At 42.1% G+C, this 24415-nt stretch overlaps 1 protein-coding gene and 2 long non-coding RNA genes across 3 annotated transcripts in view; 1 reads left to right on the forward strand and 2 right to left on the reverse strand.

The window, feature by feature from the left end:
* The window catches only part of LOC149972793 (uncharacterized), a 548532-nt gene that overhangs the window by 489712 nt on the left and 34405 nt on the right, over positions 1 to 24415 (forward strand). The window lies entirely within an intron of this gene.
* On the reverse strand, positions 1255 to 13853 carry LOC149972795 (uncharacterized). The gene is made up of 2 exons (XM_090215372.1): positions 13737 to 13853; positions 1255 to 3500 (listed from the first exon to the last, which is right to left on the reverse strand). Exon 2 carries the CDS (start codon positions 2902 to 2904, stop codon positions 2002 to 2004), a length of 903 nt encoding a protein of 300 aa, XP_090071498.1. The 5' UTR covers positions 2905 to 3500; positions 13737 to 13853; the 3' UTR covers positions 1255 to 2001.
* Positions 19608 to 21942, reverse strand: LOC149972796 (uncharacterized). Its single transcript, XR_016490714.1, has 3 exons — positions 21150 to 21942; positions 20665 to 20743; positions 19608 to 20323 (listed from the first exon to the last, which is right to left on the reverse strand). It is a non-coding gene; the product is annotated as an uncharacterized LOC149972796 (long non-coding RNA).

Genomic DNA, 24415 nt, shown 5'->3' on the forward strand with positions numbered 1-24415 from the left:
TGAAAAATTTGGCAAGAAAAATGCCCCTCATAATTTCACTGCAAATAGACAGTTGGTTGGGTATCATTTGGCTGATGTGTACATTTACAGTCCCTTCAGAACCTATTCAGACCCATTGACTTTCCCCACATTTTATTACGTTACAGCCTGATTCTAAAAGTGTGTATATATATATATATTTTTTTTTTTTTTTTTTTTTTTTTTTTTTTTTTTTTAACTCAGCAATCGACACACAATACCCCGTAATGACAAAGCAAAAACAGGTTCAGAAATGTTTGCTAATTTATATTAAAAAAATACAAACAGAAATACATGACTTACATAAGTATTCAGACCCTTTGTTTTGAGACAAAGTCGAAGGGTCTGAATACTTTCCGAATGCACTGTACATTAGTGTTTAATTAGCCTAGTTAACCAAGTTACTGACTGGCTAGGCTTATTGTTATTCATGTTTTTGTTGTTATTGCGTTTCAAGTGGAGAGGGAGTAAGAGCAGCATGCTGCCAGACCATCACAGGACCATAGAGCTATTATAGTCAATGCTTATCAACTGGATATTGTATTTGAATTGCCCATTTATAACAAAATGGCCAGATTGTTCAGTAAATGCCAACACTGCTTTGGTGGTGAAACATACATACTATATTTATTGTCATCTACCTATCAGGCCACTGCATGCTGTGACAAGCTGTGGCTTGGATGGTGACACACATGTGCTTCAAGCTGCCTGCCTGAATACTGAGGCCTTCAGTGGTACCTTCCCTTTGATTACAGCAAAAGTCTCCTTAGCTCTGTCTCTTAGCCATTTAGCATGTAGTGTATGTAACCACTCAAATTTATAGAAACTGCTACAAACACAAGAACTGACTTATATTCCCTGGCTGCCTTTAGACAGGCAGCCCAATTCTAATCTTTTCTCCACTAATTGGTCTTTTGACAAATCAAATCAGATCTTTTCACATCAGCTCTTTTTCAGAGCTGACCTGATTGGTCAAAAGACCAATTAGTGAAAAAAAAGAGCAGACTTGAGCTGTCTGTCTAAACTCAGCCTATTTGTCCTATTCTTCAGTCTTGTCTGGGATATATATTTTAGTTGGCACACCTATGTGATGTCCTTTATACATGAATAGAAATGTATTCATTGATTTTAGCCCTTACAAATCATAAGTATTGTCTTGATGGATAAAGTCTGCATGTTGCCAGATGTTTAAGTTACCATAGTAGTTAGTAAAAATGAGAACAGGCTAAGAAACAATTATTGTAGTTTCTGCAAAACTTTATTGAATTTGGTGGTCATCCCCCAAATTTGACCATTTAAAGCCTTGACAGTTGCATCTTTCCTCGGGGAACCGTCGATAGCTGGCAACAGGGTGGCAGGTTTTTTGATGTGCTGCTCTAGAGTTCCATGGCCCAGCAGAATCAGCTGGGAACAGAGGGATGGACACGTTCCTTTTTATACAAGTCTGGGAGACTTTTACAGGGAGAAGGTTGCATGTGTTTTGGAGTGAGTACAGTAAATCCAACCAGTGGCCCTGGATAATATGCTATATGCCATCAAACAGACAGACAGCCACAGTGAAGGGTTACATAGTGAATAAAGTATATTTCCACCAGTGGAGGTTACTTCTCTGTGCTCTGTAGAGTAGTTAGTCTGAAGGCTCCGGAGAGTAGTTGGTCTGAAGGCTCCGGAGAGTAGTTAGTCTGAAGGCTCCGGAGAGTAGTTAGTCTGAAGGCTCCGGAGAGTAGTTGGTCTGAAGGCTCTGGAGAGTAGTTAGTCTGAAGGCTCCGGAGAGTAGTTGGTCTGAAGGCTCTGGAGAGTAGTTGGTCTTAAGGCTCTGTAGAGTAGTTAGTCTGAAGGCTCCGGAGAGTAGTTGGTCTGAAGGCTCTGGAGAGTAGTTAGTCTGAAGGCTCCGGAGAGTAGTTGGTCTGAAGGCTCTGGAGAGTAGTTAGTCTGAAGGCTCCGGAGAGTAGTTGGTCTGAAGACTCTGGAGAGTAGTTGGTCTTAAGGCTCTGTAGAGTAGTTAGTCTGAAGGCTCCGGAGAGTAGTTGGTCTGAAGGCTCTGGAGAGTAGTTGGTCTGAAGGCTCTGTAGAGTAGTTAGTCTGAAGGCTCCGGAGAGTAGTTGGTCTGAAGGCTCTGGAGAGTAGTTGGTCTGAAGGCTCTGGAGAGTAGTTGGTCTGAAGGCTCTGGAGAGTAGTTGGTCTGAAGGCTCTGAGGAGTAGTTGGTCTGAAGGCTCTGGAGAGTAGTTGGTCTGAAGGCTCTGAGGAGTAGTTGGTCTGAAGGCTCCGGAGAGTAGTTGGTCTGAAGGCTCTGGAGAGTAGTTGGTCTGAAGGCTCTGGAGAGTAGTTAGTCTGAAGGCTCTGGAGAGTAGTTGGTCTGAAGGCTCCGGAGAGTAGTTGGTCTGAAGGCTCTGGAGAGTAGTTGGTCTGAAGGCTCTGGAGAGTAGTTGGTCTGAAGGCTCTGGAGAGTAGTTGGTCTGAAGGCTCTGAGGAGTAGTTGGTCTGAAGGCTCTGGAGAGTAGTTGGTCTGAAGGCTCTGGAGAGTAGTTGGTCTGAAGGCTCTGTAGAGTAGTTGGTCTGAAGGCTCTGTAGAGTAGTTGGTCTGAAGGCTCTGGAGAGTAGTTGCTCTGAAGGCTCTGGAGAGTAGGTCTGAAGGCTCTGAAGAGTAGTTGGTCTGAAGGCTCTGGAGAGTAGTTAGTCTGAAGACTCTGGAGAGTAGTTGGTCTGAAGGCTCTGGAGAGTACTTGGTCTGAAGGCTCTGGAGGGTAGTTGGTCTGAAAGCTCTGGAGAATAGTTGGTCTGAAGGCTCTGGAGAGTAGTTGGTCTGAAGGCTGTGGAGAGTAGTTGGTCTGAAAACCATCACAAAAACAACAAGATCGCCCCCCCAAAAATAGTTCTGTGACCATCAGTGCTTCTCTCACGGTTTCATATACAAGAGTAGAGTATATAAATGTTAAAAAATAAAGAAATGAGTGCAATGACAAACCGTATATGCCTTTGCCCCTTTGTTTCTCTCCCAAAGGGTTACATGTCTAGCTAGCGATTCAGGAGCTAGTTGGTCTGAAGGCTCTGGAGAGTAGTTGGTCTGAAGGCTCTGAAGAGTAGTTGGTCTGAAGGCTCTGAAGAGTAGTTAGTCTGAAGGCTCTGGAGAGTAGTTGGTCTGAAGGCTCTGGAGAGTAGTTGGTCTGAAGGCTCTGAAGAGTAGTTGGTCTGAAGGCTCTGGAGAGTAGTTGGTCTGAAGGCTCTGGAGAGTAGTTGGTCTGAAGGCTCTGGAGAGTAGTTGGTCTGAAGGCTCTGAAGAGTAGTTGGTTTGAAGGCTCTGGAGAGTAGTTGGTCTGAAGGCTCTGGAGAGTAGTTGGTCTGAAGGCTCTGGAGAGTAGTTGGTCTGAAGGCTCTGAAGAGTAGTTGGTTTGAAGGCTCTGGAGAGTAGTTGGTCTGAAGGCTCTGGAGAGTAGTTGGTCTGAAGGCTCTGGAGGCCCTTTGAATATTCTGTCTCTAGCACCTGGAAAGAGATGGATAGGGTTATTCGGTGGTCCCCATATGAGAACCCTTTATGGTTCCAGGTATTACCCTTTTTGGTTCCAAGTAGAACCCAAAACCCAAAAGGTTTCTACCTGGAACCAAAAGGGTTCTTCAAAGGGTCATCCTATGGGGACAGCTGAAGAACCCTTTTAAGTTCTAGATAGCACCTTTCTTTCTAAGAGTGCACTGAACGCTCTTGAAAGAGAGAGAGAGTAAGAGAGTTAACATTTACATTGCTGACTATAAGGGTGCCTTCCAATCAGATAAATGAATGCCTTACTTTGTGGTTCAAGTTGTATCTTCATGTCTGCAACTTCACTGTCTCTCCCTCTAACCCCTAAGCCCTCACACCTGACCTCCCATTGGCCAAGGGCCTCTGGTAAAACCCTCTAATCAGTCTCTCTGACAGGGAGTTACTCCACGAGTAGACATGTTTATGGTGCATAGGGCTTCTCCACTCTGCATATGAGTGGAGTATTAGCTGTGTGTGTATGTGTGTGTATATATATATATATATATATATATATATATATATATATATATATATATATATATATATATATATATATATATATAAAAATAATAATACTTTTTTATGTTATATATACAGTGGGGCAAAAAAGTATTTAGTCAGCCACCAATTGTGCAAGTTCTCCCACTTAAAAAGATAAGAGAGGCCTGTAATTTTCATCATAGGTACACTTCAACTATGATGGACAAAATGAGAAAAAAATCCAGAAAATCACATTGTAGGATTTTTAATGAATTTATTTGCAAATTATGGTGGAAAATAAGTATTTGGTCAATAACAAAAGTTAATCTCAATACTTTGTTATATACCCTTTGTTGGCAATGACAGGGGTCAAACGTTTTCTGTAAGTCTTCACAAGGTTTTCACACACTGTTGCTGGTATTTTGGCCCATTCCTCCATGCAGATCTCCTCTAGAGCAGTGATGTTTTGGGGCTGTTGCTGGGCAACACGGACTTTCAACTCCCTCCAAAGATTTTCTATGGGGTTGAGATCTGGAGACTGGCTAGGCCACTCCAGGACCTTGAAATGCTTCTTACGAAGCAGCATCTAGACATGAACAACAGAAACAATACAGTCTGGGGAAAGAACCGAAGGGAGTGCCAGATAAAGGGGAGATAATGAAGTCCAGGTGTGCTTAATGATGAAGCGCAGGTGCACCATCTTCACTCCTTGACAGGCTGATTTGGTAGCCAAGGAAGGAGACAGCCTCCTGAGAAAACTGGCACTTCTCAACGTTGGCAAACAGTTGGTTACCCAGGAGGCGTTCCAGCACTACTCGGACGTGAGCGATGTGATCCTCCATGGTAGCCGAGTAGACCAGGATGTCCTCGATATACACGAACACCTGGCGTCCGAGCATGTCCCAGAATGGCTCGTTGACGAATGCCTGGAACACTGACGGAGCATTGGCTAATCCATAAGGCATCACCAAATACTCGTAGTGACCAGACATCATGCTAAAACCTGTCTTCCATTCATCCCCCTCCTGGATGGGGATGAGATTGTATACACTCCGCAGGTCCAACTTGGTAAAAAACATGGCCAGAGGAGCTGTTCGATGGCTGCCGGCACCAACGGGAGAAGGTAAAAGTACTTGGTGGGGATTTCATTGAGTCCTCTGTAATTAATACATGGGAGTAACCCTCCACGAAGAAGAAGCCTGCAGACGCAGGAGAAGTGGTCATGCAGATGAAACCTTGTTGGAGCGCCTCATGGATGTAATCCTCCATGGCCTGGGTTTCAGCCACCGATAGAGGGTAGATGCGTCTGCGCAGGGGGCGCAGAGCCTGCAAGCTGGTCGATGGCACAGTCCCAGGGGCAATGAGGAGGGAGATGGGAGGCGCAGGTTTTGGAAAATACCTCCCACAGACCCTGGTATCACTCCATGATGTTAGGCTGAAGGGCAACCACAGGACTCTCAACCGACGTGGAACCACAGGGGACGGAGAAGCAGGTCCTCCGGCATTCGGGAAGCCCATTCTGTGATTTTCATCCTTGACCATGAGACGGTGGGGTTGTGGCGTTGAAGCCAAGGGAGGCCAAGGTGATGAATAAGGGGATGTTCTCCTGATGGATGGACTCCACGGTGAGGGTGAGTAGTTTGGTGATGTGTTTGATGGTCCCGGAACCTAATGGCCATTTATCGACAGCTTGAACCGGGAAAGGAGAGGAGAGCAGGTATGAGGTGATGTTGAGAGAGGAGGCAAGGGTCTGGTCAATAAAGTTCCCCACGGCACCGGAATCCACTAATGCTGTAGAAACAGGACATGAGGGACAGTCAACTAGTGTGATCACCACCAAAAAGGGTTTGGCTGGAAGTGATGAAGAGGGGACACTCACACCTGCCCCAGGAGTTGGAAGATCACATGACTGTCCCTCTGCTCTCGTGGATCCTGAGTTGGGACGTGTCGATTACTGCTAGAGCTGGAGCCCTCCTTATTGTGGAGCCCACCACAATAGAGACAGAGCCCCAGCTGTCTCTATCTGCGTGCGTCGCGCCACCGCGGGGAGGCGTGTGACCCCTACCTCCATGGGTTCAGGCTCTGATCCAAAGTGTTCACTGAGGGAGGGAGAGAAGCAATGAGAGTGCCGGCGCACTAGTCAACCGGCGATGTCGAACGCCGGAGGGGAGGAGCGGAAGTAGACGTGACAGGGTTCTTGGATTGGCAGAGATGACTGACAGATTTCAAGTGCTGTTGGCCGTTAGGTTGGTCTTATGAAAGGATAGCACCTGTTGATATACTGTGCTGTGGTTTATGTTTTACACCATGGTACCAGACAGGCAGACAGACAGCACACATATGCACACACCCTTACAAAAAAAACACATGAAAAAATGTAGTGAAAAGAACATGAAAAAACATGGTTTCTGGACACCTGTGAACACACGTGTGGACAAATCACGTGAAAAATTGAAAATGTAAAAAATTATACTGACTTTAAAAACATTCACAGAACAAATGGTTATCGGACACATGTTAAGTATCACGTGAATTTTTCACATGATTCAGATGTGGTTTCTCAACATTTGACGTGTTTTTGTAACTAGCAGAATTAGAACCCGGGTCCCCCAAGAGGACCAACACTCATTTTAAAGTCCCAGTCGGGGCTACCTGATCACGTGACCATAAGCAACCATAATCTGCTCATGTCCACTACACTTTCACGTGTGTATTTTCACATTTTAATGTCAACTAGGGCTGTCAACTTATTTTTTTTAAATGTAATTGAGTTTATCGCAGGATTTGCTATGATTAATCACAACTAATCGCAGCTTCATAATTTGCTCAAATTGAGCTGTAATTTATGATTTTTTATTACAAAAAGCATTACAAGAATATTGGCATCTTGATTTAGCAAAATCAGGTAAATGTATAAACACTTTCTTTAACCTTCAAAGTCAACTTTTGATATCACGTTGTTTTTAGGTGTATAGATGCTGTATTTCAGTCGTTTTCAGAGTATTTCGAACACTTTCAGACAACGCAAAGAAAAATTGAAAGTTAACCTGAGTTTAACTGATTAGCTCCGACAGCGCTAATTGTAACGTGTTAAACATGATAAATGAGGAGACACAGAGTGCTATATCTTCTCTGTTCTTTTCCCTGGGCTTCTTCCATTGGTCAATGACCAATGTGCATCTGCAGCAGTAACACTGAATGGATGGCTCAGAAAAATACATTATTCTTTTTTAATGCACTTGAATTATTATACTCAGGTAGGCTAAGTTACCTTTTTACAGAATGGCATTACAGAATGAGCTTTTCATATGGGGAAACATTGCTACTGCAACATGCTAACACCACCTGTTCGCGTGTGAGGAGAATAACACTATCTCTACACCACATGTGAGCTTGCAATGCCACATGTGAAAGTTAGTTTATTTTACAGTGCCAGTCAGGTGTTTGGACAGACCTACTCATTCAAGTGTTTTTCTTTATTCTTTACTATTTTCTACATTGTAGAACAATAGTCAAGACATCTATGAAAATAACACAAGACATCTATGAAATAACATATGGAATCACATAGTAACCAAGAAAGTGTTAAAATAAATCTAAATATATTTTATATTTGAGATTCCTCAAAGTAGCCACCCTTTGCCTTGATGACAGCTTCGCTCACTCTTGGCATTCTCTCAACCAGCTTCATGAGGTAGTCACCTGGAATGCATTTCAATTAACAGGTGTGCCTTGTTAAAAGTTAATTTGTGGAATGTCTTTCCTTTCAGTTGTGTTGTGACAAGGTAGGGGTGGTATACAGAAGATAGCCCTATTTGGTAAACTGGCAAGAACAGCTCAAATAAGCAAAGAGAAACAATAGTCGATCATTACTTCATTACTTTAAGACATGAAGGTCAGTCACTGCGGAATGCAGAATAGGTGAATGGATCATCTCTGAATGTGTGGGTCCCACCGTGAAGCATGGAGGAGGAGGTGTGATGTTGTGGGGTTGCTTTGCTGGTGACACTGTTGTGATTTATTTAGAATTCAAGGCACATTTAACCAGCATGGCTACCACAGCATTCTGCAGCGATGTGCCAGCCCATCTGATTTGTGCTTAGTGGGACTATCATTTGTTTTTCAACAGAACAATGACCCAAAACACACCTCCAGGCTGTGTAAGGGCTATTTGACCAAGAAGGAGAGTGATGGAGTGCTGCATCAGATGACCTGGCCTCCACAATCACCCGACCTCAACCCAATTGAGATGGTTTGGGATGAGTTGGACTGCAGAGTGAAGGAAAAACAGCCAACAAGTGCTCAGCATATGTGGGAACTCCTTCAAGACTGTTGTATAAGCATTCCTCATGAAGCTGGTTGAGAGAATGCCAAGAGTGTGCAAAGCTATCATCAAGGCAAAGGGTGGCTACTTTGAGGAATCTAACATATATTTTGATTTGTTTGACACTTTTTGGTTACTACATGATTCCATATGTGTTATTTTATAGTTTTGATGTCTTCACTATTATTCTACAATGTAGAGAATAGTAAAGACATAAAGAAAAACCCTTGAAGGAGTAAGTGTGTCCAATCCTTTGACTGGTACTACATGTGAAACTGCAAATATGATCTTCACAAGTGATAGTTGTCAACATGTGAAAATGCAATTCCATATGTGAACGTGACATTTTCACAAGAAAGTTTTTAACATGTGAAACTGCAAATTTCACACGTGCAACTGCAATTCACATGAGTTGAAAACATGTTTTTTCCTCATGTGAAAAGGTGGTGTTAACATGGAAACTCTAAATTGAATACATGTGAAAATATGGTTCCACATGTGAGTTTAAGCTCGACATGTGCAAACAGCAATTTCACATTTGAAAATGCATTTTTCACATGTCAAATTGCAAATTTTACGTGTATTTTTTGTAAGGCATAGCCACAGTAAGCAACGATGAAAGGTGAGTTGCTAAAAGCTTCATTCTCAAGGACATACTACATAGTGGCAAGTTTCTCCTCAACCAACAACAATGGAAACCCACTTGTCTTGTTTGTCTCTCAAATCACCGTGTCGGAATGTCATGTTTCGGTTATATTTCCTGAAAGTTGAAAGCACATTCTGCCTTTCAGGCGGAGTCAAGATAAATTCTGTTTCAATTATTCACACTCTAATAAATATATCTATTGAAATCCCACCAAAATGTCTAAATCATTACTAGGCTACACTACTGGTTCACTAACTGTATTGTCTCTTTCTCTGCGGCTTTCCTTTCCTTTCCTTTCCTTACTGCAGTGGGCTAAATCAGGGTCACACATGGTGTTCTTTGTCGTCTTGAACAAATCTACTTTGAAACAAAAGTATACACCTCACACACGGTTATGGGCTTAAAAAAAGAAGACACCTGTACCATGTCAGATATAGAGTTGAAATGTATTATATTTTGAGTTAGCATCCCAATATTACACTTTATATACATCACAGAAGACTGAAATATGACAAAACTGTTTGAAATAGAAACACAGGATTTTCATTGTTTTTATTAAATGTTTGTGAAGAATATTAATTACATTCCACCCATGAGGCCAAAGAGGGTGCTTTTGGTCATTGACTGCAGGAAAGGGTTAAATGAAGCAGTCTGGTAACAACCTACTCTGAGAAGGACAAGACAAAAGGAGACGTTTGGAGACTCCATAGAGAAATCGGTTGGGGGTACAGATGGGCATGGGGGGCAGAGAGGAGCTATTCAAAGAGAGAAAGAGAGAGAGAGAGAGAGAGAAGACAGGAGGGAGAGGCGAGGGGTTAAAAATGCTCTGCCTATTATGCTATCACCCCTCTGCGCACCCAGAGAGAAATTAACAGGGGGAATTAGCGAAGCAATTACACATTTTAATTGGACTAATTCTTCTGGTCTTGTCACGGCTGCATCCAGAGGAACACGTTGAGGCTTCGCCTCGTACAGTATGTGTCTCTTTCTCAACAGCCAACTGTGTTATTAATTTCTCTCATTTGCATCGGCCCCCTCTTTCACCCCTCTGACACCTGAGTCACGGAGCGCGAGCTGCTGTCAGCTAATGCACAGATTATTATCCTCTCTTTCTCTTTCTAGAACACTCACTTTATCTCTCTCTCTCTCTCCATCATCCCGCACCTCCTCTTTTTCTTTCTATCTATCTCTGCCCTCTTGATGTTCCCATTGTTCGTACAGTACACAGCTCACACAGACTCGGCTGACGGGAGGGAATTATGGTAGGACATCATTGCTGAAGAAAGGAAGATGGCAGCAGTCAACAAATGAACTCAAATTATGTGTAAGCGAGCTTGATCTTTCCAACTAATAGGCCCATCACTGTCCTACCTCTTACCAAGGTTGGTCTTTTAGGTTGCTAAAAGTCCTACACTGTATAGACAATATATAAAATATGGAGATGTGTAAGTGTAGAATATTGATTGTCGTGTGAATTCTGTCTTAATTTTGAGTCTGTCTCAATTGGTTTAACCAATGGCGTCATTGTGCTTCTCCCAATCTCCCCACTCTACCCCTCTTCTCTTCTCCCCCTCTCCCTGGTAACCGTTGATTTATTCACTGTGTTAAGAGGTTGGAGCGAGATACCTAATTCACATAAGATTAGCGGTATGTTGCCTGAAAAAAGCATTGGGCAATGTTTGTATGATTCCCATTCCAAACAGACAATTTTTTCCCACATTCTTGTCGGCATTCACCTTTTATATTGCCATTGCTTGCTGCAACTGAGCAAGAGACATTCAACTTTGACCCCGTTGTTGCAACCGTTGTCATGGTAACCTGATGTGAGAGCAAGCTAAATCTGACAGAAATGCCCTGCTTTCATTTCATCACATTCACAACAGTATGTTAGCAGCTTGGCATAGGGGGGGAGTGGGGTAAGTTAAACAACGTTTTACATTCAGCATCACTCCGTCAAGGGAAATAGGGTATTTTTTCTAACAAAACTATCTACATATATTTCAGGATGTTGTGTATCCCTGGAAATAATCAGAATTCATGTAAACATGACATTTTTGAAAAATATAGCTGGCCTCTCGGCACAATTTACCCTGGGTATGGGGTAAATTAAGCCCCCTACATATTTATGTACTGAATTAAATATTGCCACTACCTTTATGAAACCATGTCCATCTTTATTCCCCAAACACAATTCAACACAATCACACTCACTTTTTTGTATTTTAATCATTTTAAACATCTTTTAACACTAGCTTCACAACTAACAAACAATTTGTACTTTTTTTAAAACACATGGCCCAGGCCCTGCTGTTACCTCATATCCCAGTGAAAATGCCTTGAATTACACCTGGGAAGAAAAATAAATACATTTGCTCAACTTGCCATTGGCTCAACCAATAGCTTAACCAATGGCCATAGCAAACATTTTGACTATATTAGCCCAAAACAGCTACAATGATGCACTTTTATGTTAGGTTTAGGACCTCATATTGAAACTTCTAGAGACCCCAACTGATGTATAGAACAATCTTTAAATGATCTACTTTGGTTTAGATACAAGCATCATGAAACCTCTAACACAATAAATCAATTAGGTCAATAAATTAATTTGGACTTATTGAAAATATTTTCTTGTGACTTAACTTGACAGACTCAATTAAATGATGACCTCTTCCTAAGCATTTGAATAATTATACATTTTGTGTATACTGTAGTGTCCAAAAAACAAGGGTGGCTCAACTTACCCCACTCTCACCTACTTGTAAATAATTTGTAAATAATGACCTTGCACTGTGTTCATTTTCTTGTTTCGGTGAATCAAATAATGGCTAAAGGTAAACCCAAAACGTAGTCAGATATGTTCTGTTAATTATATGAGCTGGCTATTGCAGCTAGATAGCTAACAAGCTAACGTTAGAAACCAACCAAAACATTGTCTGGAGGAAGTGGCTTTTAGTTGCCTGGCTTGCTAGATTGACATATTGTAAATACATTTTAAAACAGTTTGTTTTTTTGGGGTGAAAGAAATAGAGCAGGTAACATTGCCATTTGGACAAGGCTGCTTCGATGTCACGCAGACTGTACTTTTGGTGTTCATATCAGGTTTATACTTGCCATAATGACAAGGATAAGTTTGATGTCAGACAACAACAATAGAATGTTCATGAATTAATTTGTGCCAAAGACGGTAAGATGTAAGGTGACGTTTATACTGAGGAGTTGGCAGGACTTCTAAATGCATTACCACAATCATGACTAGGTCGGTTGGCAGGACTTCTAAATGCATTACCACAATCATGACTAGGTCGGTTGGCAGGACTTCTAAATGCATTACCACAATCATGACTAGGTCGGTTGGCAGGACTTCTAAATGCATTACCACAATCATGACTAGGTCGGTTGGTGGGATTTCTAAATACATTACCACAATCATGACTAGGTCGGTTGGCGGGACTTCTAAATGCATTACCACAATCATGACTAGGTCGGTTGGTGGGATTTCTAAATACATTACCACAATCATGACTAGGTCGGTTGGCGGGACTTCTACATACATTACCCCAATCATGACTAGGTTGGTTGTCAGGACTTCTAAATGCATTACCCCAATCATGACTAGGTTGGTTGTCAGGACTTCTAAATGCATTACCACAATCATGACTAGGTCGGTTGGTGGGACTTCTAAATACATTACATTAGGAAATAAAAGTACATGCTTTGTTGCTGGAAATATCTTTCAGATATTAAGAAAAGTTAGCTAAATGTTGTTGGGATACTGACGTTGGCTAAAAACGCCTTGATTTGAAAGGTGGAAGAGAGACAGAGAGAGTCCCCATCAACTGTTGCTCAGCATTATTGACGGACTGATCAATGGATTAGTTATTGATCCAGGACCGTTTGACATGTAGAGGGAGTTAATTGTATTTCCAAGAAGGATGGGAGGTGGGCCAGGATCGTCTTTGACTTATTTGACTCTATCCTGATAGGGAGAGATAGGTGTCTCATTTGACACTTCAGCAATCTCCTACAATGTAATACCTGAGCTGGGAGCTGACAATCCCCAGTGTGTGTGTGAGTGTGTGTTCCCCAGAGAATATCTGTCCTCTGATGGGGATCGGAGTGGATCAATAAGCAATGATAGACTTCTGCCTTCCATTCAGCTAATCCTGTTAGTGATAGCAGTGGATGTAATCGAATGGTGACACACACACAGAGACAAAGTAGATGTGTGGACACACACAGAGACAAGGTAGATGTGTGGACACACACACACAGACAAGATAGATGTGTGGACACACACACAGAGACAAGGTAGATGTGTGGACACACAGACAGAGACAAGGTAGATGTGTGGACACAGACAGAGACAAGGTAGATGTGTGGACACACACACAGCACGCACAGAGGCAGGCAGGCACACAAGCATGTACATACACACATATTATGATCATTAAACACAGGAACCTTTGATATGGAGATCAGTAAAACTATGGGAGGCACTGCAGAAAGGGACTCCCTTGAAATAGCACATCTTGACACATGTATCAGTGATAACCACGCGCAGCCTATGAGTCTCACACATATCTGTAATGATTCCGGATTCAAATTTTGATCTCCATTTTGAAGAGGGGGACATAATAAAAGTGAACACTGTTCAACTGTTCCTGTATGAAGGTACATCAAGGGAACACTTCTGATATGACATAATCCTCTCCTCTCCACGTCTCTCCTCCTTAATCTCTCTCTTCCTTACCTTCCGCCTGAGAGACTCAAAGCTCCCTTCATCTTCTCCTGGGGGTTGATGGGAGCTGGAGAGGAGACCACATGCTGTATGAGAGAGGAAAGAGAGAGGTATTAGAAAGTGATGATTGAATTAACTGTGATGCAGATGTCCTTTTTCTCTCCTGCGTGTGCCTCATCATCGTTCTCCCAGTCAGTCAGCCAATTATGGACTGTGTGTACGCGTGCGTGCATGAGTGTGTGGTAACATTTCCTAGAAATTCAATGTGCATGCCAGCTTCAGACTCATCCGTGTGTGATCCATTACTTGTGGTGCTGACCAACACGTGGATGTCTGAGATGCTACCTTTTGTGAATAACATCCTCTTACCCCCCCATCACCACCACCACCCCAACCTTCTCCAACCCTCCCAGGCACTCTCCATCCCTTCTCCCTCTCCCTCCTCTCCTTCTTCCAGATAAACAGTGATCCTGGTAGGAACATTTTAATTAAATAAGTCAGCCTTCTCTATACTGTGAGGTTTGCCCAACTCCCGCCTGAGCCCTCTGACGTTCAGAAACAATTGATGTTTTCCCATTCTCTCCCTCTTTCTATCTGAGTCATGCAGAAGCCACGTGGACATGTTGGCTCCCTAAATGCATTGCGGTTTCTAGGCCTCGTCCTCTGGATAAAACAACAATGAGGAAGTTTGTTCTGTTCAACAAATTTTCCCAGAAACCCAGTGGAACCCGGTGCAGACTAAATTCATTAAATTATATCTATTGAGGCTATAATTAATCACCTTCTATTGTGTCTATATCTTTATTATAAAGGTGCTTAGTAGACATTCTAATTCATACATTTTTTCCCATAGACTGGATGGATCTGTACAATGTGTCCCCATTAGCAGGAAATTGTATCTCGTGCTTCACAAAGGTGTTCATTCAATTAATAAGGTATGTAAGGAAAGAGAGCATTACATGTACTGTATAATCTAAATGAATGTAATTTTTTGTTCAACTTTAACTATTGAAATGTTTGGTCAGGTCAAGAACAGCGGCTGCATTTGGGATAGCCTCAAAAACGTCCACACACACTTGGTTTCACCTCTCTCTTCTCAAGACATTTCTAATGCATGCTGTTTTTCCCTTGGCGCTGTCAGGATGGACATAATCATAGGTGTGTGTGTGTGTGTGTGTGAGTCAGGGTGAAGGAGAATAGATGGAGGGTGGATGGAGGGAGGGGGTAGAGCCAATTCGATAGCCCGATAATCAAGCGTTGAAAATGAGAGAGGGGAAATTCTATGCAAACTAATGTGTTCTACACAATTACTCAATTAATAATTATTATTCTATTACCACCACAACACATATACTCTGAGAGGGGGACCAGAGAGAGACATACAGGGGGAGGGAGAGTGATGGAGACGGGACAAACACACCAGGCTAAGAGATCTGCAGTAGCTGTACATTTCCCATTGCCTAGTTAAGGCTGTGAGACTGGGGGTCAGCAAACTTAATTATAGCGGAAGTGGATGGAAATGGCAGAATGATAGAGAGGAACATCCAGCCAGATTGGGAGTGGAAGGTTTAGTACTACTATCTCCTCCTGCTGCCCGCCTGCCAGCTCTCTCCCCACAATGCAGACCAGACCTGCAATCACAGCACGCTACACACCACACACCCTCCAGGACAATAACACTAACACATAGCAATATGACACACTCCATAAAAGGCAAGGCACTTTGCATTAATACTTTTCCAATTTTCCCTATCCTGTGTAATGGTGATGTCAGAGAAACACTTTACTATTCTGTCGGTCTTCCTGTCTACCTGCCTGCATCTCTCTGTCACCATGAAGCAGCACTTTTAGGGAATGCTTCCTTTCTATTCATGAACAATCATATGTAGACAAAGTGACGGAGCTGATTTGACGTAGAACTTGGTCACACATTGAAGTTTGAGGTCCCTAACTGGTTAGGTATTCAGACCATGTGTATCAACTTTCAAGTTGTATTGTCACATGCACACGATACAGCAGATGTAAAACAGTACAGTGAAATGCTTAACTTGCGAGATCTTTCCCAATAATGCACAGCCAGACAGACAATAATCAGTAGGTTGGCCCAATGCACAGCCAGACAGACAATAATCAGTAGGGTGGCCCAATGCACAGCCAGACAGACAATAATCAGTAGGTTGGCCCAATGCACAGCCAGACAGACAATGATCAGTAGGTTGTCCCAATGCACAGCCAGACAGACAATAATCAGTAGGTTGGCCCAATGCACAGCCAGACAGACAATAATCAGTAGGTTGGCCCAATGCACAGCCAGACAGACAATAATCAGTAGGTTGTCCCAATGCACAGCCAGACAGACAATAATCAGTAGGTTGGCCCAATGCACAGCCAGACAGACAATAATCAGTAGGCAGACAGACAATAATCAGTAGTGTGGCCCAATGCACAGCCAGACAGACAATAATCAGTAGGTTGGCCCAATGCACAGCCAGACAGACAATAATCAGTAGGTTGGCCCAATGCACAGCCAGACAGACAATAATCAGTAGTGTGGCCCAATGCACAGCCAGACAGACAATAATCAGTAGGTTGGCCCAATGCACAGCCAGACAGACAATAATCAGTAGGTTGGCCCAATGCACAGCCAGACAGACAATTTATCACTAATAATGCACAGCCAGACAGACAATAATCAGTAGTGGCCCAATGCACAGCCAGATAGCACACAGAACTGCATTCCAACTGCTCTGCATGTCATTAGCATATCTCCACCTCATGGACCAAGCCTTTCATTTCCTCCTAGAGATGATAAGGATCTCCTTGTCCCAGATGTGATTACTGGGGGAGGCACAACACACACACACTTCTAATCATGAAAACTTTCACAAAAAAACAAAACAATAACACAATAAAAGCCTCATCAGTTATAATGAAACTAATTTAAATCAGCCAGCAGAAAGGCCTACATACAGTATCAGAGGACAACAGTAAGTGAGCAACCTCCCTGCTGCGTACAACCTTCTCTGTCCTGTCCCAGTGATGGAGTGAGACACCCTCATAGGATTAAAGGAGAAGAAGGGAGGGATTATAGCTTGGTGACCTTTCAATCCGCTGTCTGTCAGGGTATACTAAAGCCACATATGCTTTAGGAGAGCTCATCTCCGTCTCTCTTTGTGTCCATAAGGGATGTATCATTTCTTTATCCCCCTCCATCCAGATTTACTCCAGAAAATAAACTTTCTATCCTGATCTGATAAGAAGCCAGTCTCTATCCTGGGAAAAGGTCCGGCTGCCTCCAGTTTTCTCGTATTTCGGAGCGTCTGATAATTCTAAGGGGCGACGGTGACAAAGGCCTGTTTCTGATGGAGACCGTGTCTGTCAGGGAAACAGTATAATGAGTCTGCACGGTCATAAAGCTCCCCCACGCAGCGTTACCTTTATTAATAAACAAACCGTGTTTTGATCCTGCTAGGATCCTCCTCACGTCATTTCACAGGAAGTGTCCCACACCCATATTTATAGACACAAGACAAGCAATAATTAGAAACAGTGACACCGAAGCGACAGTGACACTAATTTCCTGGCATTATTTCTCTCTCCCTTTCTCTCTCCCCCATGTACCCTCTATCCCAGGGGTACACGAGGGAGAGCAGTTTGATAGCAGTTTGAAATGTCTGGGCAAAATGTAAATAGAAAGAAGTACCCTCTTAAATAATCTGGTATGGTATTCACATATACACACACACCAGTGTTTGGTTCGTGTAACAATCACCGTGACAAATGTAGCTGTTTTGCCATTTCCGTTGGATTGATTGACATAAGCTAATTGTGGAAACCTGAGGAAGACTTTGAAATATCTAAGTGAAGGTGTAGCAGCCCATCTATCATTGTGTGATTCAACGGACTGCCTACATTATTCTCAGACAGATTATTGTTATAAAGAAAATAGAGGGTTTTTGTCAGGTTAAGAGGGAAATTGTCGAGAAAAGCACTAAATATTGTGAAAAATATATACATGGTGGTATAAGCTATTTTTTTTCTAGGCTAAATAAGGCTTAAAGTTGCATTAGATTAAAAGCTGATATTATAATTGAACTAATTTTAGGTTAATGATGAGTCTTATTTTGTTTAACAACGGCTTTTATTTGATCTAGCCTAGTTTAGAAAAAAGGACAATTTAAAAAAAATCGCACAATCATTAGGGCATAGGTGATGTTTAACAGTCAACGTGTGTCTTCATTAAAACGACTTTCGTCAAATTTGTTGAGAACAAAAAGGCTATGTTGTATATTGTTTAGCCTATAGCTACAGTTCTTCATGCACTCCACTGACAGCACTTTATGCCTCTCTCGTGAACAAAAAGACAGACAGTAAATGAAAAGGCAAGAGAAAAGGATAGTTTTTTTGGAGGAGCACCGAGAACCTGTAATTCACAATAAGTGGAAAACAGAGATGCAGTGCTACCCCCTCTTTCACCCTAAATCCTTGTGTTGGAAATCATTAAATTGCAGTGCGCACACCGCACTTGTCCAAGGCCTAGGAGATGAACCCCGCAATAAAATCATCGGAATTACCGACACCAACCCGTGAGTGCTGCTCGTACCTAACCAGCTAGTGTCAGCGCCACTCCACTGGGACTCAGTAGGGATCGTCTTCCATGTTCCCGCAACACGCTATAGATAATCACCGCTTGCGTGCGTGCTCTCCATCCGTTTCATTCTCTCTCTTTTATTCCCCACTCTCTATCCGTCGTTTTTATTCTCTCTCAACATACAATAGTGCAAAGACCGACAATAGCTTACACAATAACTGACTCATCTTTTCATTACCTTTATTTAACAAGGCAAGTCAGTTAAGAACAAATTCTCCGTTATGACGCCCTAGGAACCTGCCTTGTTCAGGGGCAGAACAGATTTTGACCTTGTCAGCTCGGGGATTCGATCTTTCAACCTTTCGGTTACTAGTTCAACGCGCTAGCCACTAGTTTACCTGCCGCCCCCATCTCAATAAAAATTATGTTTCTTCCATTCAAAAAAAGATACTTTAGGCCAAAATGCACGGATACATTTTAAAGGTCAAATAAATCCCTTTTATGTTGGCATGTGCGCCCAAAATAGCAACCCTCTATATCACCTAAAAGTAAAAAAATAAATACACATTTAACCCACAAAAAGGATTAGAAAAGACAACAATGAGTAGGCCTATTTCATATAAAACAAGCTTACACAGTTTTTCATTTGATTTGATTTAGGCTAACAAAAAAATGTAGTGTTCTAAGAGCGATAAGAATCTTAGAATATGAGTCTCCTGGGGAGACGCAGGTAAAAGCCACTAATTACCCCGTGGACCGCTGTGATAGTGACGGAGATGAAATTAGAGGAACAAAAAAGACGCAAACGCGCATCTGAATAACGAGCCACATTCTCAATATAATTTTTAATTTGATTTTGTTGCAGGTTTTTTTTTCTCTCCTGTGCAGAAGATAGAGAAATTACACAAAGAATAATACACTGCAAAACAAAGCAAGCCTCACGCGCACCTATTCACAGGGCGGTCACGCGCACCTATTCACAGGGCGGTTACACGCCTAATTTAGTCCAAAAATGATAATAAAAAGAGCTGACAAAACCGACTACAATCAGCCGCACGTGCATGCGTGCGCCCACGGTATCATGACAGGGCCCACGGTATCATAACAGGACTTAGGCTAATTTGACAGGGTCAAAAACACTACAGCAAAAACGGGCACAGAAACGGTGCATGAATATAACGCAGAAACATTATCTTGTGGAACATTTATCAGTGGTCAATAGAAGTTGGTCTGATGCGAGAAACATTATCTTGTGGAACATTTATCAGTGGTCAATAGAAGTTGGTCTGATGTGAGAAACATTATCTTGTGGAACATTTATCAGTGGTCAATAGAAGTTGGTCTGATGTGAGAAACATTATCTTGTGGAACATTTATCAGTGGTCAATAGAAGTTGGTCTGATGTGAGAAACATTTACAAATAATGAGTCTTTAAAATTTAACTTTAATATCTTTCATTCCTTGATTTTTGATTCCAGAAATACACTAGGTTTACTAATCATACTTGATCATGATTCATTTGCATATGATTCACAATGTAAGTAGTTTTGCTGTTAAAAATGATAATTTATTTCATATCTTGAGGTCAAAAGAACACAAACGTTCATTCATGTAAAACAATTTTATCCAGTAATGTACATTATTTATCAATGTTATGATCGTCTTTTGAAGAGTGCATGTCTCAAAGAGAACATCACATTATCGGAATTGAAAAGCATAATTCAAGATATTGAGAGGGGAGGGAGAACAGAGAATAACTTCTCAGGGTAACCCTACATTACCGGTACACTTAATGCTACTTACATAGCCTACCATTCATACAGGATGAGATGGAGAGTTCAGGACAAACTACACCTGGGAAATGCTCCATGAATGAACCCTCTGCAAACCATCTCTGTGTGTTTTTACTGTCTTGCCTCTGATCCCAATCTGTGGATCCAGTGGATGGTGGATATGGCCCACATATCACAGCTCTTCACCTCCAGTGGCATAGAGTGGATCCCACGTTCTGTACAGCAACACACAGATCCAGCATATGGAGAATATCTTAAAAAATGATGTATTGTATAAGGGGATCAGCTATAACCAAGAACGTCTGAGAGAGGGAGGCCGAGACTATTTCACAATTGAATCTGATCTATTTAACAATTGAATCTGATCTATTTCACAATTGAATCTGATCTATTTCACAATTGAATCTGATCTATTTCACAATTGAATAGGATCTATTTCACAATTGAATCGGATCATTTCACAACAAGGAAGTGTGCGGCGTATTTCAAACATACATTTCAAAGACTGGATCCATGGAGGGACATAAAAGGCGTTCAGGATGTGTGTGATCTTTACCTCAAAGCGCATCCCTGCTCCGTAAACTACATTACAGCTAGAGAGGACCATGGTTCCTATATTTCACCAACAGTAGAACCTGGAACATATGTCGAATACAGTAAATACATCAAATCATGGCATATATCACATCAATTCACTCTTTTTAAAACCTTCTAAACCACTCAATATTTCAGTAAGAATAGAATCAAACAACGACAAACTATAAGCTCACATTCATTGGGAAATAAATCATATCTGAGAGACGTAGTCAACATGTACCCTAGATGCAATATGCCATCTCTGGGCGATACCTTATACCTACCTATACAACGTGAGAATGAGCCTACCTATGATATTAATATATTGGCATCAGTTAGCGGGAGAGAAGCCGTGTTTTCACCTCCAGCCTGTCTGGCCCTACTACAGTCCTCTACATCACTAGCCATGAATAGAACCCCCCCCCCCAAACATGTTCTCCATGTTCCAACATCTTAATCCTTTACCTCTTATAGAGATCTAAAGAGGTTTTAACACTCCGTCACTTTCTCTGTTTGGTTCTCTTCTGTTTCCTGTTCATCTGCAGCCTCAGGCTCTACACTCCCACTTAGGACACAGAGAGAGAGAGAGAGAGAAGATAAAAACATAAAATTCATACTCTTCAGCTTACAACATTTTCAACACATCCACACACAAAGACAGCCCAGATTACCATAGATCAGAATTTTTCTCTGTGATTCCTTACATTGGAGGGAGAGGAAGATGTTTGCATAGACATGTCTCAACTCTCATTGTCTACTGTAAGACTTGAGGCCATATGGAATAAGACGTGTAGGTACTCTCAAATGGACAAGGACACCGGACATGATGCTGAAAATTTGATTGACAGTATGCACATAGTATAGCAGTACAAAAGGAATATTGTCCCACACCCACATATTGTCGCCCCCTCCCTCCCTGTCCCTACTTCTTACCATCTCATTCTGTCAGTATCTGTCTCTATATCTCTCTTTTTCTTTCACACTCCCTCTCGCTCTCCCCCCTTCCCAAGGCCTTACTGCATCTCTCTCTCTCTGTCGCTCTCTCAGCAAGAGGCCACCACTGACAGCTAATCACCAGGGGATGGGAAAAGAGAGGGGGCTATAGCTGTACACACACACACACACCATGATTGACATACAATGGTCATGGAATCTATGGCTGAACTCATCTCCCTCTTCCCCTCCCAACAATCTTCCCTCTCCCTCTCTCTGTGCTGAAAAGACACTGGGAAGAGAGAGGGAGAAAACAGAGCGAGAGAGAGAGAGAGAGAGAGAGAGAGAGAGAGAGGGAGAAAACAGACAGAGAGAGAGAGAGAGAGAGAGAAGCAGTCATCTCTACTAAACCAGAGCCAGTGGACAATGTAAAGATCAGCTTCAATCTTTGCTAATGCTCTCTCTCTCTCTCTCTCTCTCTCTCTTAATCCTCCCTCCATCAGGTGCAGGCATGGAAGGGGAGGAGGGAGGGGGGATTGTGATCTGGAGAGAGAGAGACTCCTCTCATATCATCCCTCCGTTGGCTCCATCCCAATGCTCCCAGCCAGCCACTGATCCTGTTATCATACCACTATAGAGAGAGACAGAGAAGAGTGGAGGAGGAAAGAAACAGAATGAGAGTCATATATTTCTTTGTAGTTTAAACAGGTCTTTGACACCATCCCCCTATACCCAGACACAGGGATGGTCAGGTCATGGCTTACTATTGACTGGTTTCATTGGGTTAATTAAATGGATAGTCAAACCCCTGTCACCTTGGTCTCCAAGAGAGATCCAATCTCCAAGAGAGATTTCAACTGGCTGGCTTACACAGTGATGGAAAAAGTACACATACTTGAGGAAAAGTACAGATTCCTTAATTACTTAAGTAGAGTGTATGTCACCTAGTAGAATACTACTTGAGTAAAAGTCTAAAAGTATCTGGTTTTAAATGTGCTATAAATCAAATTCCTTATATTAAGCAAACCACATGGCAGGATTTTCTTGTTTTAAAAAAAACAACTATTTACGGACTGCCAGGGGCACACTCCAACACTCCAACACTCCGACCCTCCAACCCTCCAACACTCCAACACTCCAACCCTCCAACCCTCCGACCCTCCGACCCTCCAACACTCCAACACTCCAACCCTCCAACCCTCTGACACTCCAACATCATTTACAAACCCAGTATTTGTGTTGAGTGAGTCTGCAAGATCAAAAGCAGAAGAGATGGCCTCATGTTCTCTCGAAAAGTCTATGAATTCGACCATTTTGTTGTCTGGCCCGAGCATTTTGGTTGTATTTGTTTGCACCTAAGAAGACAAGTGAAAGACAAAACAGTACAGACTAAAAAGCAAGGTTAAAAAGGTGTGTAGGTGAGGTTGAAAACCCAAAAGGGCTTATATGAAAATATGTAAACCCATTTGAAATGTAATAATGATTTTGGGTGTCAGAGAAAATGTATGAAAGTAAAAAGTACAGTTTTTCTTTCGGAATGTAGTGGAGTAAAAGTTGACTTTTAGTTTAGTTGTTTAGTTGTCAAAAAATATAACTATTCAAGTAAAGTACCCCAAGTAGTATTTTTACTTAGTTCATTTACCCCACTGAAGCCACAGGAGGTTGTAGGGATGGACTGGACAGCACCACAGGCATTAACTCATACACCAACGTATGCACACACACACACACACACACACACACATACACATACACACACACACACACACACACACACACACACACACACACACACAGGTTTGCTGAATAACCCCTGCTGTTGACATGTTGGTTGATATGGAGCTTTTATATTTTTTTTAAACATCCACTTTAAGCTGGACTCCATAGAGGTGAAACTGCCACGTCCGTTTGCAATATTACAACCCAAAAATATATTACTTCATACAATCATCACACACCATTGTGATAGAACAGCAGAGTGTGTACTGCGATGTATTTAAACATGACGCTGAATGCTCAAGTGCGTCTGAGGCGCTGTTTCGCCTATGGCGGATCTCAATTTTACAGCACACTAGTTTGGCTTATTGTAACTATCACAATATGATCTTCATGTCTAATCTCACTTTTATTTAACAACTTTAACGGCAAAACAAGTGTTTCAGAAGGATGATTCGAACCCGAGTCTCCATTCATAGACCAGAATATTGCTTTCCAGGAAGGACTTTTACCTTGCGCATTAGACTGCTCGGCCATCCCGACATTTGGGCAAAAACATAAGGTTGACTTGTAAGAAAGTTGTGTTGATTATTAGACGATTGTATATTCTGGATATGTCAACGGCTTTACTAACAGCCTTCACACTACTTGAGGAAGCTCTCCCCCTGCTGACTGATTTAGTACCTACAACTTTAGTTTCCGTGTGGCTCAGTCGGCAAGAACGTCTCACTCCCAGGATCATGGGTTCAATTCCCTCTGGGGTAGTATACTAAAATGTATCCACTCACTGTACTGTTGTGGATAAAAAACATCTGCTAAATGGCATGGATTATATATATTACCTCTCATGCTACACACCCTGAATTACAGCACACGGCCAGACATAACTCCTCAGCCATTTCTACAGCCACACAGACAACAGATGACATTACTCCTGTCTGATGAGCCCTTGATTCATTCTCTCAGTTAAGGTGTGATGTTATCTTTCAAAATGTTCAGAGAAATAAGAACCCCCTTACACATTACAAAGTAGTCACGTTATAATTATTTCTTAATAACAACAAAACAACAGACTGAATGCG

Source organism: Oncorhynchus mykiss, chromosome 22, assembly GCF_057628025.1.
Source record: "Oncorhynchus mykiss isolate SJ-2025 chromosome 22, ASM5762802v1, whole genome shotgun sequence".
Taxonomy (NCBI): domain Eukaryota; kingdom Metazoa; phylum Chordata; class Actinopteri; order Salmoniformes; family Salmonidae; genus Oncorhynchus; species Oncorhynchus mykiss.